Source organism: Euleptes europaea, chromosome 7, assembly GCF_029931775.1.
Source record: "Euleptes europaea isolate rEulEur1 chromosome 7, rEulEur1.hap1, whole genome shotgun sequence".
Classification (NCBI taxonomy): domain Eukaryota; kingdom Metazoa; phylum Chordata; class Lepidosauria; order Squamata; family Sphaerodactylidae; genus Euleptes; species Euleptes europaea.
The window spans coordinates 77,615,230-77,632,749 of NC_079318.1; the positions used below are offsets into that span (position 1 = coordinate 77,615,230).

Genomic DNA, 17,520 nt, shown 5'->3' on the forward strand with positions numbered 1-17,520 from the left:
TGTGCTCCATGAAAAAGGGCTCCGAGGAATCTTTTCATTTTTCAGAATACAGTCTGTCTGGGCCTTTTCTATTATGGCTCCACTGCTATAGATCAGCCTCCAGGAAGTGGCAAGGCAGGTGCCTTCCAGTGAGGTTTCAAAACTGAGTTCTTTAAGACAGGTTGAATGTAGATGTGGGCTTTGGCTTACCTGTTTTTATTATTTTAATAATTATATTGTATTATTACCCCCCTCAGGTCCTGACTGTGACAAGAGGAAGGCAGGGCAAATGAATAAATAAGTTACAGAATGGAGAAGAAGCTGTTGAGATCAAGTAAAATTGGTTCCTATGAAGACAGACTCAAGAGCCTGGAACATGTTTAGCAAGTCACCTTAAGAGGGTGCTGTGTATAGCTTTATAAACTGCTTCTTTTTGAAGCTTCATAGGGGAAAATGCCCCTCTTCATCCCAGGAGCCTCTGGGGTATCTTAAAATCTGATTTGAACATGGCACGATGTGATAACAAAATAGGTCCTGTTGGCCTTTTTCAGAAAACTAGAAACTGAAGAGTTGCACTCTGCCTACATGATTTGAAACATCCCCTCCACCTCCTATTTTTGTTCTTAATATCCAGCCTGGTGAAGAGTTCTCAGGAACTCAAAAACTTGCCCTCACATTGTGTGATATTGTGGGTGGTCCTCACAAAAAGATATCAACACTAACGTTTCTCATGCAGAGAAGAACAAGTTAAGAAAATATCCTCTTCGCAAATAAAAACTATGATTCATACACATTTGATTTTTGGAAAGCCTTTTAAAAGTGAAAGTATTTCTTCACTTTACATGTACTTAACTTGGTAAATCCATTCCTACAATAAGTCATGATGGCCCCTAACTTAGCTGGTTTTTAAAGACTATTAGAGCAATTCATTGAATAAAAGCACATCATAATAGCAATCTCCAGAGGTAGTGAATTTCTGATTATCCCACACATGCAGGTTCCTCAAGGACATCTTGTTTAACCCTTGGTTGGATCCAGCAAGATAATTCTTATGTTGATTTCTGCCCACTGCAATAGCCTTTGGCATGACATCAAGTCAAGAAGGCATCATTTAGTTGATTACCTGTGATGCAATAAATCATGAAAGATGAGGGAAAGTATTTGTTTTCCATTTAGTATTCCACAGCAGAAAATCAGGAATCCTGTGTCCTGGGACTAATTTAACAACATACAATTATCTTAACGCACTAGTGTTTAAAAGGGGACAGTCAGATTAGCAGTGCAAACAGTGAAATGCGAGTTTTATTGTGTTCAGAGAGGATGCTCTGTTATCTTGTCAAAACAACTCTACCCTCTGCTTCCTTATCCTCCCACTTCAAGCAGAAAATGTCCAGTCCTATAGTTTTCTTCACTTTTTCTTAAAGCTTATACTACACAAGGAAAAAATGAGCCATGTGAATGGTCAGTTTAAAGCTTTCTGCTCACAACAAAGCACATTCAACTGCTTGCTGTATATAAGGATTTGGTTATTTGCAAACAACTGAAGTGGTAAAATACGTAATTGGCACTGAATCTGTCTAAGACATGGAATCATTGCAAAACAAACAATCCTGCAAGAGGTACTGACTTTCGTAGAATGTTATTCTTTCTTAAATTCTCCATCACCTTTAAGGCAGACATGTGAAATCTAACACGGAAAAAATAATTCTGTAAAGTGACTGAAGAGTTGTTTTAGGAAGCTGGAGGAAAATGTCAAAATTTGTTAGGCACAGGAAAAGATTGATGGTTGGGCTTGAACAAGCACCTAGCTATCTGAAAGATGTTTGATTGTTCAAGCAGAAACATTGAGACCAGGGTCATTTCTCTCTATAACAGGGGTGGGGAACATCAGACCTGGGGGCCGTTTAAAGCCCGCAAAATCATTTGGTCTGGCCCTTCACGAGTCCTGGCAGATCTCTAGCTCAGAAGGATCTAAGACCGGCAATCCGCCCCCTCCCGCGGACAGGAATAGCCCCTATTCAAGAGAGATGTGTTTGTTTTGCTGAGAAAAGGAACCATTTTCCCCCTTGCAGAAAAGTCATTAGCTATGGAGCTGCAAGGACAGCCCAAGAAACTGTGTTAACCCTTTCCCACCCGGGCCATGGAGAAACGTATTCCCTCTGTACTACAAGAGGGCTGGGGGCAGAAGTGGCGACAATGGAGGGGTTAAAGGGGGCAGGGCAGAATGCGTGTGCTTGTGGGGGGAGTGAGTTCTTAGCCAGTGTGTCTTCATTTCATCCCTGCAGGTGGAGGTAGCAGGAGCCGGCTGTAGAATCCGGTCCTGACCATGCGGAGTAGGAGCAACTCCGGCATCTGGCTGGATGGCTATGCCCGGCTGGTGCAACAGACTATCCTGTGCCACCAGGTGGGTGAGTGCACCACCGGTTGGATACCTGCCTGCTTGGCCATGCCAGGGGGTCATCTGGGGCAGCTGCCTTCTTGGGGCTTGGTCGGCTAATTTTTAAGTTGATAATTTTGTATGGCCCGCGGATAATGTTATAAATATCCAAATGGCCCTTGGTGGGAAAAAAGGTTCCCCACCCCTGCTCTATAACTACAACAGCAAAAATGTAGTCTTGTTCTGATTCACAGTCAGCAGAAGAGTGGTGGGGAGTGTGTAGGAGAGCAGAACATAACAGTGGGATGTTGTTCCTAACCCAGTCCTGCTGTACTCCATTCATTCCCTCCCTGCACTGAGTTGCTATAGCTAACACTTGCAAGGTGGGAAAACAGAACACAGCAGAACCCCCATAGTTGCCAAAGGAACAAGGGTTTGTGAACATATCCTTTGCCTGGCTCAACTTTATCAAATAAAAGAAGCAGAAGAAGGATGGGAAAAATAAGTGATTGATGTAAGGACTGTGGCTACCAAGAAAGAAGTAGGATATCTGGACATTTTGGAGGCATCAATTCCACACCACATAGCTCAATGCCAGAAATCAAATTATGGCTACAACTATTATTTCTGAAGCTTCTTGTACAACAAGTTTCACAACGTTTGCAATAGAGTGTTACAAGCCTCATGGGTATTCAGCCTGCTCTGAAGAACATAGCTTCCAGAATAGTTTCTTTCAGCCATGCATTCAGGAAATCAAGGATACTGATCTTTCATGGCTGCCCCACTATTCTATTTCACTGGGTTATCTCTCAGCCCAGTTTTCCTTAACTACACAGGTTATACAAAAGTATCTATACCCATGGTAATTTTTCCAAAGTTACCTATATATGAAACCACTCAACTCCATCTTATGTGCATTAGTAGAAGAACAGGTGGTACATCTGGTAGTGTTAATAAAGGGCAGGAAGTCCCAAGTAGTTCAGTCAACCCAAGTTCACAGCAGACTATCTAAAGTGATTTCTGAATGACAAGAAAGTTGGGCAATAGATCTAGTGTTTTAACTGCTGTCAGCGAAGTGAGTAGTTCTTTGGCCCATGTGAAATTAATATCAAAGTGCTCCAAAAGCATGTGAATACTTCATGGCTCATGAACTTGAGCAACTCTTCATACAAGCACCACCAGTACTTCTGAACAGGGCAGTTGTTGCTGAAACTGATCACATGACAGACAGGGTAGAATGGGGGGCAGGGAAAGAAACAGGAAAGGAGAAGAGTCTCACAAGTCCACAAGAGTCTAATACATTCAAATGAAAAGCTCAGGTAACACCCAAAGGCAAGAGAAGTTTGTACTCTAATTTACTATGCTTTCTTGGACTAATTTAAATGTCACAGCTTGCCTTTGAAGAAAGAACCCTTGCTCTATTCAGGGCACTTATGATGACTTGGGGATTTTAGCACTAGAGTATATTTATAGCACCCCTAGCCAGGGTACTGAATTCATCTGCCTCCAGCCAGTAACTTATTTTTCAAGCAGAAGCTAAGCTACAACTAAAAATAACCAAGCGTAATATACATCACTAGCCATCAAAAGACCCTTAATTTCGAAAATCCATTATCTCCTGAAGTAAATGTATCTGATCCTTGTACCAGATCAGTACCAAAAAGTCTAGGTATTCAGACTACTGAAGCTTCGTTAAATGAGGCAAGCACTTGTGAAATTTTGCTGCACTTGGAAATGAGCAGATCTGTCAGGACTTGTTTAAAACTCGAAGGAAGCAGTACAAAGGAAGAAAACTCGAAGGCAGCAGTACAAAGGAAAAAAGTGCCCTGGACTCACCTACCTGTAGACAAAGAATATTATTAAACTACACTACAATTTTAATTACTAATATTTGAAGTTTCAGCTGCCTATCTTTCGGGGAGGTTATTCTACAGTTGCTACAGAAACAGTGTGGTTTGCTGGTGACTGCAATAGTGGTCACACAAGAGGCCTCCAGTATTTCAATAACATGCCATAGAGGTTTGCTGAAGACTGATGGTCTATAAATAGCCACTCCCAACTGCAAATAAGTCTAAAGATGCTAGCCTGCACACCCACACATACACTTACAATACAGTGTCATTGTAAGGATCTAGAAGACAACTTTTACAAGGCTTTTCAACCTCATAGTGCAAAGAGGATTCTTCTTTGCCACAGGTGACCAGACAAGTGGCTACTTATATGTCTGAGCACTCCTCTATGCAAGCATTAGATTGCAACTAGGAAGGACTGTGAAAGCAAAACAATTCAGAAAAACCAGCTATCTGTAGAGCAACTGTAAATTTAGTACTAAATTCCACAATGTAAGAGAGATGCCAACTTTTGTGCATCTCAGAAAATGGGCCTATTAAATGTTATGCTATGAAAATCCTGCTGTTTTAAGGTGCCACAGGACTTATTTTCAATACAACGGATTAACCCAGCTATCCCATTACGTTTTCTAGGCATGAATACTGCATATGTATGAATACATCTGAAAAATACAACTGGCTGTTCCTTTGTACTGAGTATGCAGTCCTTAGAAAATATAAGTTTACCTCTGCATTGTATGGCTTTAAGGCAAGCTACTCCACAGAACCTTGACAAAACATTCTACCACCACAGCAAGTTGTTTACAGAAAATTCACACAAAATACAATGAATACAAGCTATTATAACCTGAAACAAGTTAAACATAATCCTGTGATATTAGGATTATGTTAATCTGGATTTCAATTACCTGAGGTCCATTAAGACTTTATACTTTCCAATAGTGCTACCTCCTTTGAGTCTTACATTTAGAATGACCTGGGCAAGGTCATAGGGAATAACAACTCTCATCCTTTCCTCTTGCAATATAGGTCAAGAGACCATCTGAAAAGTGTTTAACCACACTACTCAGCAAGTACTGGCAATAAAAGGCACTATAGATCGAAGCTTAATCTAGTACAAATGGTGGTGTATTACAGTATGTGGACTATGTATATACCCACAGTATGTGGGTATGTTTAGCCTGAAGAGGAGAAAACTGAGAGGGTATATGATAACCATGTTCAAGTACTTGAAGGGCTGTCATATAGAGGATGGTGCCGAGTTGTTTTCTGTTGCTCAAGGTCGGACCAGAACCAACGGTTTGAAATTAAATCAAAAGAGTTTCTGTCTAGACATTAGGAAGAATTTTCTAACAGTTAAAGCGGAACAGGCTTCCTCAGGAGGTGGTCAGGCTTCCTCAGGAGGTGGTCAGCTCTCCTTCCCTGGAGGTTTTTAAGAAGAGGTTAGATGGCCATCTGTCAGCAATGCTGATTCTGTGACCTTAGGCAGATGATGAGAGGGAGGGCATCTTGGCCATCTTCTGGTCACTAGGGGTGTGGAGGGGGGAGGTAGTTGTGAATTTCCTGCATTGTGCAGGGGGCTGGACTTGATGGCCCTGGTGGTCCCTTCCAACTCTATGGTTCTATGACTAAAGCACATCAGTCATTATCATGAAACAGTCCAACCAGCTGATACAGCTGAGAGGTCCCAATACATCAGTATCACTGACTAATAGGAACTGCTGCATTGGCCACGAAATAATAAAACCAACTCTCTGCTCGTAATTTGAGATCTTCGGGGAATTTTTTCTTGTATGAGTAGAGCATGAGAAGCATCTTATTTAACAGTTCCTATTTTAACAGATAAGGATTATCTGGTAGAAAGACTTACAGAGTATACCAAATTTCCATAGTTGATTCCTTTGCTGCCACCTTCTCCCTACAGGTCAGCAGAGAGATATTACATCTATATTGTTTAATTGCTCCAAAAGTGTCCTGCTTATGGGAGAGAAATACCTTTTAAACATATATGTTAAGAGGCATGGCAAAGCAAATGACTAGAAATGCCTTAAGGAAACACACTTGTCACTTGGTGCCTAAAGCCAGAGATGCCTGAACAACAACATTCCAGTATAAAAACTGTGCTACTCATTGAGTTCAGCACAATGATAACCTCAAACTTCATTCAAAAGGTTTTGGCTGTTAAGGTTTTCTTCAGATATTTTCAAACTCAGCAATGTAGGAATTTGCATAATTTAGACAAGGCAGAGCTCACCTTTCTTCCAAAACAGAGAAAGAGAATGCAAATATGTAGACAGAGGATACACAGCCCTGCAAATAACTTTAAGATGACATAAAAAGGCTGAAGTTACATTTGCCTAATGTCAAATATGGCAGTCTTAAACAAAGCACAATCCAGACATCAACTTTCTCCAAGATAATGTTTTCTCAGTTTCTGATTAAGTCCTCCGCACCTCCTATTTCCAGTTAGGTCAATCTGTAAAACCTAAAAGAAAAGCAAAACGTGTCCTCCTAAACCAGCTGAAAGCATGCATTAAATCCCCCCACAATTAGGCCAAACAGACATAGATGATGACAAGGGCGTGACATGATAGAGAAAGAGACTCCATGGTGAGAATAAGAAGCCCTGAACAACAGCGATGTCACTCCAATGAGTGACTGAGACACTGGTGGTGGAAAGTGCCATCAAGTCACATCTGACTTGTATTGGGAGGCCATAATGGTATTTAGACACAATCCAGGAGACAGCGTGAAGAGAAGGAACAGTTGTAGCAGGCGCTTGTCCACTGAAGACAAGCAAGAGCAGGCAAGGACAACGGAACCACAACCACGCCTTATATTAACATCATAAAGTAGGCCAACAGCAGGGGTTTTCTAGAAGTCCCTGCTGTGGAGCAGCAACGACAGATGTGGCTATTCTCAGCAAGGACAGAGGATGCATTCCAACACATCCACACAATACAAAACAAGGTTAAGTGTTTTACAGTAGTTAAGTTTCTTCCCCAAGGAAGAAAAAAAAAAGCTATTATGGGGGTGGGGGGAGTGAAGGAGAGACATGAGAAATGAAAAATGAATAAACGACGGGAAACAGAGCAGAGTATCCCAAGGCAGTGATTGGCGATTACCCCACAAAAATAAATATTATAGTAATAAGACCATGCCTTGAGGGGCATAAAAGTTACCCTTCTCCCAGGTTCTGCTTGATAGCGCCCTAAGCTGGGTATGTCTGCGGTAGTAGAGAAAAGTATCCAGCAGGGGGAACGCTCAAGGGAGGAAGGGGGAAGAAGGTGGAAACAGGCTGGAGAAGAGGGGGAAAGCCCTATCAGAATCCAAGGGTTCACTCCTACTGCCTTGTCAATGGCCGCTTGGTGGGTGGGTGGGTGAGGTCTTGGGCGCTTCCTTACCGATAGTGGAGATGAAGGTGGTGTTGAAGGCATCGTCGGAGAACCGGAAGAGCACGCAGGTCTTGCCGACGCCCGAGTCGCCGATCAGCAGCAGCTTGAAGAGCAGGTCGTAGGTTTTCTTCGCCATGGGGGCCCCCCCGCGCCGTGCGCCCCTCCCTCGCCAGGCTCCGCCTCAAAAGGCCTCCCCGCCGCCGCCGCCGCCTCCCGTTTCTGCGAGGCCCCCCCCTCAGCACGAGGCACTCCACGCAGGCCGGGCCGGCAAAAGGAGGGGGGACGGGAGGTACAAAATGGCGACCCAGGCGGCGGCCGAGTTGGGCGGTCGGTGGGTGGGTGGCGGAGAAGAGAGGAGGGCGGTGGTGAGGGAAGCAGGAGCGGCGCGCCGGGCCTCCTCACGGGTCGAGGTAGGCAGCAACGGCGAAACTCGGCTTCATGCCCCTCCTCTGCTCCGTCCCTCAGGCGAGGCGCCCCGTTCTCCGCCCTCTCGCAGGCAGGCCGCGCGACCAGGCCTGACTGACTGACTGAACGGCGGGAGGGCGGGGCTTACGTACGCCCAAGGCCGGGTGAGCAGGAGGGAGGGGGAGCGCGCGCGCGCCGGCCGCTCCCTTTCTTTTTCCCACTCGCGAGAGGAAGCGGACGCAGGATGCTGGGTCACGTGACCGGCCGGGAGGCGCGCACGCAGGGACGCTGCCCTCGTAGTCAAACTTGCGGCGCTCGAGCACCGAGGTGAACGAGCTTGCGGTTACGTACGTACGAAGGAGGCGTGCGACGTGCCCAATCGGGAGTCAGAACGAGGAAACGCGAAGGGGAGGGTGGGAAGGTTGGTCTTGCCCTCACCCTTTTTTTCCCTCTCCTCACGCACGCGCCCTTAACGAGGCCTGTAGTGGGAAGGGCAGAGATGATGCGCTGAACCCCCGCCCCTCCCCATCCTGGATTGGTCGACTGGCCTTGACGGTGAGTGGCTCTATGCGAAGGGACGATGACGTAGCTCGAGAGGAAGCGAGGCATTGGAGTACGCATGCGCAGAAGGACTCGAACCAGCGTGTGCGCGACCTGATCTCCACCCCGCGCTGTGTATCTCGCTTGCATGTGTGAACTGCGCACTTTGTGATCTCAGAAGGGTGGGTTTCGCCTGCTTAAAACTGGCTGCGAGGAGAAAGCTCTGTCTCTCCTGATAAGATCACCCCGAATTAAAAGACTATGCACCGTGAAAACCAGATACGCTCACTCTGGTTTTATTTGTACAGATTTATTCAGCCCTCTGGTCCTTAATGCGGTCCGTAGACTTCAGTCTCTCCACTCACAGACTAAAATTAGCCACTCCACAACATTGCTTCCAATTGTAGTTGATCTTCAGGCCTTACAGCAAGTTCCGTCAGACACACAATATCACACAATAAGTCTTTTCTGAAATCCTCCCCCGCATCCCTCAACAAGAGGCTACCTTGATTTAAGCATGATTTCTGGCCAAGGATTGGTGTGATTCAGTTCTGGCTCTTCTCCCCTCCCGCCCCCCATACCCTTGAAAAGAAAACTGCCAAGCACAGTATTGCTGTTAAGAGAGATTCTGGATGCTTGATCACATCACTGCCTAGAAATTTGCTGTTCAGAAAGCGGCAATATTTTTTCAGCTCTCCAGACTTATATGGGCACATCTACACTCCTGTTCATGGGGGCTGAAAGAGCAAAACTACATTCTTTCAACAAATCACTACTCAGAAAGGGAGAACTTGTCTTTAAAAAGCATTACGTTAACTTGAATGCTCACTGGCCTCAGACATATCTTCATAGAATGCAAGCTCGTATTTTTTACATTTTTAGGAATGCATTCTCGGGACGTAAGGAAAGTTACTATCAGAATGGGAGGTTTGGGTTGTGGTGGCAAGGAGATGAGCTGTGCCAGAGCACCTGCTCTTAGTTTTCATCCCTGTCCACTTAAAAAATATCACAGGCAGCAGCTGCAGGAATAGCTCTTTGACTGAGACCCAGGATGGCTAGCATTAGTCAGAGCAGACAGTACTAGACTAGAGGGACCAGTAGCTTGAGTTTGCAAAAGGCAGCTTCCTATGGAGATAAGGGCCTTTTATGCAGGGGCGTTTCCCAGCGGTCACCCCCGCCAACTGCTTCGGGGCTTTCTTTTGTTTATGCATGCCTTTTTTGCCCGTCAGAGGTCGCCTCAAATCTCCCTGCGCGTATTGCCTTCATTTTCCATATTCTGGCTAAAACAGAAACGTCATGCATAATCAAAAGGAAGCCCCGAAGCAGTTGGCGGGGGTGACCGCGGGAAATGTCCCTGCATAAAAGGCCAAGGCTTAGCAGCTAGAGTGTTGGACTGAGACCTGGGAGACCCAGGTTGAATCCCTGCTGTGCCACCGAAGCTTGCCAGGTGACCTTGGGGGCAGTCGCACACACTCGACCTAACCTACCTCACAGGACGGTTGTGAGGATGAAATGCAGGAAAGAACAATGTAAGCCACTTTGGGTCCCCATTGGGGAGAAAGACAGGGTATAAGTGAACTAAAATTTTAAAAAATGTTAAATGCCATTCTGCTCTGTCTGCAGGAGACAGGGTCCCAAATATATGTAGTATGGGAGTCCGCACCTTGCCCTATGTCCTCCCCCACAGGTTAATTTTTTAAAGCATGGAAAATAATAGTTCTTGTAGGTTATCCGGGCTGTGTAACCGTGGTCTTGGAATTTTCTTTCCTGACGTTTCGCCAGCAACTGTGGCAGGCATCTTCAGAGTAGTAACACTGAAGGACAGTGTCTCTCAGTGTCAAGGGTGTAGGAAGAGTAATATATAGTCAGAAAGGGTTTGAGCTGAGTATTGTCCTGCAAAAGTATTGTCCTGTAAGTATCAAGATAATGTGCTAATGAGGGTATGGTATGTTAATATGGAACCATTGTATCCTGAAGTGATCTGTTAATGTGTGTAATCCAAAGCTAATCTGTATGGCTATTGTTGAATGCTGTCTTTGTCTGGAGGTTTTTCAGGGCCTGTCCTGTTTGTGTCAGTCCATGTTCAGCCACTGCTGAGAAATCAGCAGTGGCTGAACATGGACTGACACAAACAGGACACAGGGTCTTATTCCAAGACACTGAAAGACTGGACAATTCTACCAACTATTTTGTCAGATTGCACAGAGAAGCCATTGAAATTCATAAACATCAGCACAACTTTAACAGAAAAGAGGAGAGTTTAAGAATGAATAAGGCTTGGCTTCCTGCCCTGAAAAACCTCCAGACAAAGACAGCATTCAACAATAGCCATACAGATTAGCTTTGGATTACACACATTAACAGATCACTTCAGGATACAATGGTTCCATATTAACATACCATACCCTCATTAGCACATTATCTTGATACTTACAGGACAATACTTTTGCAGGACAATACTCAGCTCAAACCCAACCCCCTTTCTGACTATATATTACTATATATTACTATATATTACTCTTCCTACACCCTTGACACTGAGAGACACTGTCCTTCAGTGTTACTACTCTGAAGATGCCTGCCACAGTTGCTGGCGAAACGTCAGGAAAGAAAATTCCAAGACCACGGTTACACAGCCCGGATAACCTACAAGAACCAATGAACTCTGACCGTGAAAGCCTTCGACAATATTATGTGCAACCCCTGTGCAACCACTGGGTCATCACTGACCCATGGGGTGATATCACATCCTGACGTTTGCTAGGCAGACTGTGTTAACAGGGTGGTTTGCCACTGCCTTCTCCAGTCGTCTACACTTTACCCCCAGCAAGCTGGGTACTTGCTAGGGGTAAAATGTAGTATTGGTCAGTTCCAATACTCTGTTAAGTAATACTAAGATTACTGCAGGATCTTTTGTTTTGCTTTAGGACAAATGTTAAGATGTCACCGGTTTGTCTATGGCAAGCACAAGCAAAGCCTGTCACCATGCTCCCTTACAGTTGGCACACAGTTAAAGGACTGTGGGATTGCAGAGCCTTGAATCAGATTCCACTCTGCCTTCACAGTTGGTGGAGAGGAAACAAACCCCAGTTTGTCCAGGTGCCTGCATTCAGATGTCACAGCAAATTGGAGCTTGGTCCAGACCCGGAAGCCTTGAGTCACAATCTGCATACAGAGGGAGGCAGCAGGAGTGAAGAAGCAACAAGCCATGTTCCCACTTCTGATATCAAACAGGGACTTGGCTCATTGAAGAACCAGCTGTTCACTGTCTTCCACCAGGAACCACTTGGCCACTTCCATTGCTAAGAGGGTGTGTCTTCATTGCTTCCAAGCAAACATTGTGGAAGAACTCTGGCCATAAGCATCCCATCCTTTGCCAGCCTTGCAAACCACACTTTCCTGCAACTCTACTATGCATCGAAAAACAGTTCTAATCCCCCTACCTCTTTTTTATTTATGTATTCCCCCCCAAAGCCCCTTGAAAGTAAGCCCTCCCTTCACATGAGGCGGCCTCATTTTCTTTAAAAAGTGACATCAGCCATCTGTGAATGGAAAGAATGCTAAGCTGGAAACAAAGCAGCAAGGAAATTAATTGCACATGCTAGAAAAGGGTCCTGCTGTCTCGGTGCCAGGGGCAGCCTGAGAGATGATATCTTCGCAGATAAGATTGGATTGAGCGTTACTGTTTCTGGCTATAATTGGTCAGTTCCATTATTGTGGAAATCAAGGTTTTTTTGGTCTGTTGTATATTTAAAGCTTTTACTCCCAGCACTCACAACCAGGGTTCTCAAGGCAGCAGCTGCAACAGAACTGCATGCTAAGGGTCTGAGGTCAAAAGCCTTTACCATCCATCAGTGCCATAGCCACTGTCTGTCCCCACTTCAAAACTTGGGTGATTTGGGCAACACTGGCCATGAACTCCCAGCTCCCAGTCCTCCACAGTCTTTCTCAGCCTAGACTACTCCCCAGGGTTTTTGCTTGTCCCCAGCACTGGTATTCAAATTGCACTTCATTATTATTGTTAGGTTTTTTTTAGAGCACCTCCCAGAACTAGGTGCTGTACAAGTGCTTTCTTTTCTGGAAAGAAAGATATTCGCCTCCCATTATGTCCTGCAACCAGGAAATCTAGAGAGTAGGAAAGAAGGGCCCCCACACAAGGGCATAGTAGGCAGTCTGCCAGAAAATGTTCTGCTGCATTGTTAACGTTTTTAAAAGGAAAAAGCATGGGATGTGTAGTTTCTTCTCTTAGAAGGAGGTGCTGATGTCCATGCCTACTGACTTGCTTGCCTCCTCTTAAGAGACAGCTTTGAGAATGAGCAAGGCTTGGTTGCAAGACAGAGATATGAGAATAGCACACAGCCCTTGGGTCCCATTTAGAATTAGGAAATCCATCAATCTCTGCCTGATGTGACTGTTGGACGGGGCCAGCCCTGATCCCAGCAGCAAAACAAAGGCCCGATATGGTAGGTGGGGCCATTTGTGATTAGTGGTATGCACTGTAAACTTAGAAGTGCAAGTTCCTTACACTATTGACATGACACCTGTGCACACACACACACTACAAGTGCCTTTGTAATGGCCAAACAGAACCTGGGACATGTTGCCTTTGACAGCAGGCCAAAGAGAGGCTCCTGAGGAAGGTAAGCATCCAAGTGCTTCAGGGGTCTGGTCTGCCTCCTCTTTCCAGGGGGCATAGGTGCTGTTTCCCATGACAATGCCACATGCCTACAGAAGAAGGAAACAGCTGCAGCAAGAACACCAACAGTGCCATCCTAAGCAGAGTGGCACCTGTCTCAAGTCGATTGAAATCAATGGGCTTTAAAGGATGTGACTGCACAGGAGCGCGTTCATTGCTCAAGGCCTGAGGAGAACGGCTGGATCGTCAGACACATCCTTTGACCACACTTTTCCTTTGACCACTATGACGGAGATCAGCATCCTTGACTCACTCTGCCATCAAAGAGAATTCACCATACATGAAAGAGATTTTTTCAGAGATTGCTGAATAAAAACAGGGAGGGAAACTGCAGTGATGCGGTTGCTAAAGCTCCAACTACTTCTGCAGTTTTTCACATTGGGGGAAGCAGCACTGGAGTGGCTCACCTCTGAGAAATGATCTCTTAGAAACTAGTCCCTAAGCTCAGATTCTGTCAAGGCTGAGTATACTCTCTGCACTCCTTGTATTGAGTCAGACGACTCTTCCACATGAGTGGTGGAGAGGAAGGGAAGGAGATTGTTAGCTGGTTTGATTCTTCCTTAAGTGGTAGAGAAAGTCGACATATAAAAACCAACTCTTCTTCTTCTATCAAGGTCAGTATTGTCTACTGAGTGACAGTCTCTCTCCAGGGTCTCAAGCAAAAGTCTTCCAGTTTACTACTACTTGAGCCTTTTAGTTGGAGATGCCAGGGATTGAACTTGGGACCTTCTGTATGCAAAGCAGGTGCTCTGCCACTGAGCCACAGTCCCAACCATTTCTATAGAAAGCTCCTACCTTTCCAGGAAGGCAGGTGTACAGTCCTCCTGTGCATCTCTGGCCTTTACTGTAATGTGCTCCCAGTCTGTCTCCTGCCTCTGTACTTGATGTCAGCCCATAGGATGCATTTGTTCCAAGGTCGGTGCATCTATGCAGAGTCACTACGGAAGGGCTCCCACCCATCAGAGGGAAGGGGAGGCAGAAACAAGTGCTTCAATTTTACAATTGCACTTTTTTTACAGAACTGAAATTTCAGTACCTGCTCTAGAAATTATTGTGCAAAGCCCAATCACCCTGTATCACTTCAAGTCACTGCCCTCGATCTCCTTTCCCTTGGCAGCCTGTTTGAATGACTAGCCCCACCTCTGCTTACCACTGAGTTTGATACATCCTTCCTCTAGTGTAAGCCTGGAATCACGACAGGCCGAGCAAAGCTGCATCATTAAGGGGTTTCCCCTGGAATGCCTGTAAATTTTACTTCTGACGCTGCTGGTAAATTGGAGTGTTTGTAGAAGTTATGTTTGCTGTTTTTACTAAAAAAAAAAAATCAACTGGAAATATTGTGTATCTCTAGAACACAGACTGGGCTAAAGCAAGCTATAAAAGCCTTTACTACTTACTGCAGCAACAAACTTTTTAGAGATTAATTATGATAAATCTAAAATCATGATATTTACAAAATCCAAAAAGCGACACATTAAAAACTGGAAAATTGGTACATACTCAATGCAAGTGGTTAATGAATTTAGATATCTGAGGGCTGTGTTCCAGATTAACCTTCCATGGTCTAAACATATTCAGTATGTCAAACAAAAAACAGAATTAACATTGCTAGCATTCAGGAAAATTTTCTTTCCCCAAGATGCTGAGTACATACCAACACTTGGGAAAGATTACAAGATACTCGTGATACCACGTACGTTCTATTGTTCACCAATTTGGTTTTCAGGCCCAGTTAAACTATTTGACAAGCTTCAGATGACTTTTTTTTCATAAAATCCTCACTCTGTGTATAGTTTATTTTGTCATACGGCTTGAAATGGGCCTCCCAAACATTTCACCCTTGATATGGAAAACCATTATTAACTACAAGTTTAGGCTGCTCAATGCCAAAAAATCTTCCAGTATTTACTTGATTAGCAGCCCACCGGCACTGTTGGTCCTTGGGGATTCAAACCTGGATCTCCTAGATCCTAGTCTTACACTCTAATGTAACCACTATACCACACTGGCTGCGGAGCTGAAGAAGGAAGGAGGTTGTGATAACAGATGTCAATTAGCAAAATCATTATGTATGCAACAAAGTTGTCATGAGAGAGACTGAAAAGACAAATTCATCCGAGAAAGCCCTCTGAAAGGGGACGGTTCTGCAGTCCCTGAGAAAAGCCTTCTCCACATCCAGTGACAGCCCATTCCATAGAATTGGGGCTACCACCAACAAGGCATATGTCTTTGCTGTGGATGTCCACACCTGCTAAACAGAGGGCACAGCTAGCATCCCCTCTTGTGTGGACATAAGTTGCCATATGGGTTCATAGCAGGAAAGGCAGTCCTCCAGGGTGTCCAAGTCCATAGCTGTCATGGCTATGGGGGGAAATTAAAACAACATCCCTTGCAAATACATGGTAATTAACATGAGGCACAATCCACTTGAATGTTGTCCTGGTGCAGGCTTCATTGACATGAATGAACTTCCTTGAGCATCATGAAAGGAAGGAAGGATATAAATAAATCAAATACACGGGAGCTGTGTTGTTGCACAGCTTCTGTTCATTTCAGCATGGCTCACAGAGGAGAATTTCTCAGTGGACTGTGCCCTATGAGTCAGATCTGTCTGTTTCCCACTTTGTCACTCTTAATGGTGCCCAGAAACCACTGATGCCTTGTGGTAGGGCTGCCCTGGCATGATTCTTAGTATATTCCTACTGCACAATATTCATCCTCTTAGTCCCCTAGAAAGGAAGACAGAAAACAGCTCTAACAGGTTGCCGATGTGTCCAAGTTTGAGCACCCTCCTGGCTAGCACTTCTGGTCCAAAACTGAATGATGTTGCCATTGAAATTGCCAATTCCAAATACAGCCTGCACTATAAAGACACAGTTATTAAGTTATATGCTTATCTCTGTCTACAGAGCATTATGTCTAGTGGAGACTTTGAGTTCAACTCTGTAAACGCTCTAATCTCCCCCCCCCCCCCAGCTCTGTGCACCTGAACACTTCCTTCCCGTGGTTCCTCATGCCCTTTGCCATGTAACTTGGTTATGGAAGCTATTTTAATCTGTTCTCCTCTTATTTTCTCCTATGGAGCAGAATGGCAACTTAAAAGGGGCCTTTGTGTTCAGGACAGCAAAGACATCCTATTGTTTCTTCCCTCCACCGCCACCAGTCCCATGCACAGGATAATGCGTCAGCTGGCTGGATGACACATCAGCCCCACTGATTTATGGCCCCTAGACTCATGGGCAACCACAGAGACAGGGATTCAAGGCAACAATGAACCACTGGAGGTTTCAGGAGAGAAAGAAAGAGGCAGTGCCATGCAAGGCCAAGTAGTGAGTATCATGACTAAACCATTCTTATATTCAGTTCTCCATTCAAATATCTGTGTAGACAACATCTAAAATCAGAAACACGGTAGGTGGGATCCCGTGGACCTGTTTCACTAATGGTGGCACTTTCCCCCGGTGTGTGCAGCCTTTCCCTGACGTAAGAGGTAATGCTTTATAAGCTGTGCAAAGGCATAGGTGCTAGCATCAGTGCAACTGTCTTGGCCGTCAGGGCTTCATTGGTAACCTCTATGTTTGCTTACAGATGAAATCCCTCCAGGTAACAAGTACCTAAAGGCAACTGTTGTATGCCCCATTTGGCCACCATGAGGACTTTGGATCAGAAGTGCCCTAGGAGTACATGCTCAGAACTTAATATTCAAGCATGTGCAGGCCCAGTTGTCTCAACCCAAGCTGTTTTCCCAACCTGCAATGGCCCCAGGCAGCCATTCTTTCCCCAGCTGGGGAAACGTATGTATAGCCATCAGTATATGTAAGTTTGACCAAATGGGGAAACAGCAGCTCCCCGGGATAATTTCAGGTCAGGAAAAGAGTGCAGGGGGGACGGCGTCAGACCTCTCTTCCGTTTACTATGCTCTCAATCCAAATTGGGGGGGCCCACACCTAAGAATTACATTCCGAGCATGGAGCTCCCAGTCCACATCTATTGATAGTCCCCGTGGGGGGACACATGGATACCGTAATGTGTGAATTGGCCCTTTGATCAGTTGTCCTTCACAGCAGTGTTGATGCAAGATGCCAGTTTAGACTCTTTCCAATTTTCTCACAGTTTTCATGTCCTCTTCCATCTTCATGAGACCTAGCATCATGGAACAAAGCCAGCGATCTATTAGTATAAACTGTACCTGCTGCTGACGCACAGGCATGAAGTATTGTTGTTGTGTACCCAACACAATGATGAGTGATCAAATGACAAGAGAAACCCAAGGACAAA

The 17,520-nt window shown here is 45.1% G+C and overlaps 1 protein-coding gene across 1 annotated transcript in view; it reads right to left on the reverse strand.

The window, feature by feature from the left end:
• The window catches only part of RAB10 (RAB10, member RAS oncogene family), a 40,381-nt gene extending 32,467 nt beyond the window's left edge, over nucleotides 1-7,914 (reverse strand). Inside the window, exon 1 of the mRNA XM_056852480.1 lies at nucleotides 7,611-7,914. Within this exon, the coding sequence (XP_056708458.1) occupies nucleotides 7,611-7,737 (127 nt within the window). The 5' untranslated portion in view covers nucleotides 7,738-7,914. The remainder of the gene's footprint in view (nucleotides 1-7,610) is intronic.
• Nucleotides 7,915-17,520: the final 9,606 nt, after the last annotated feature.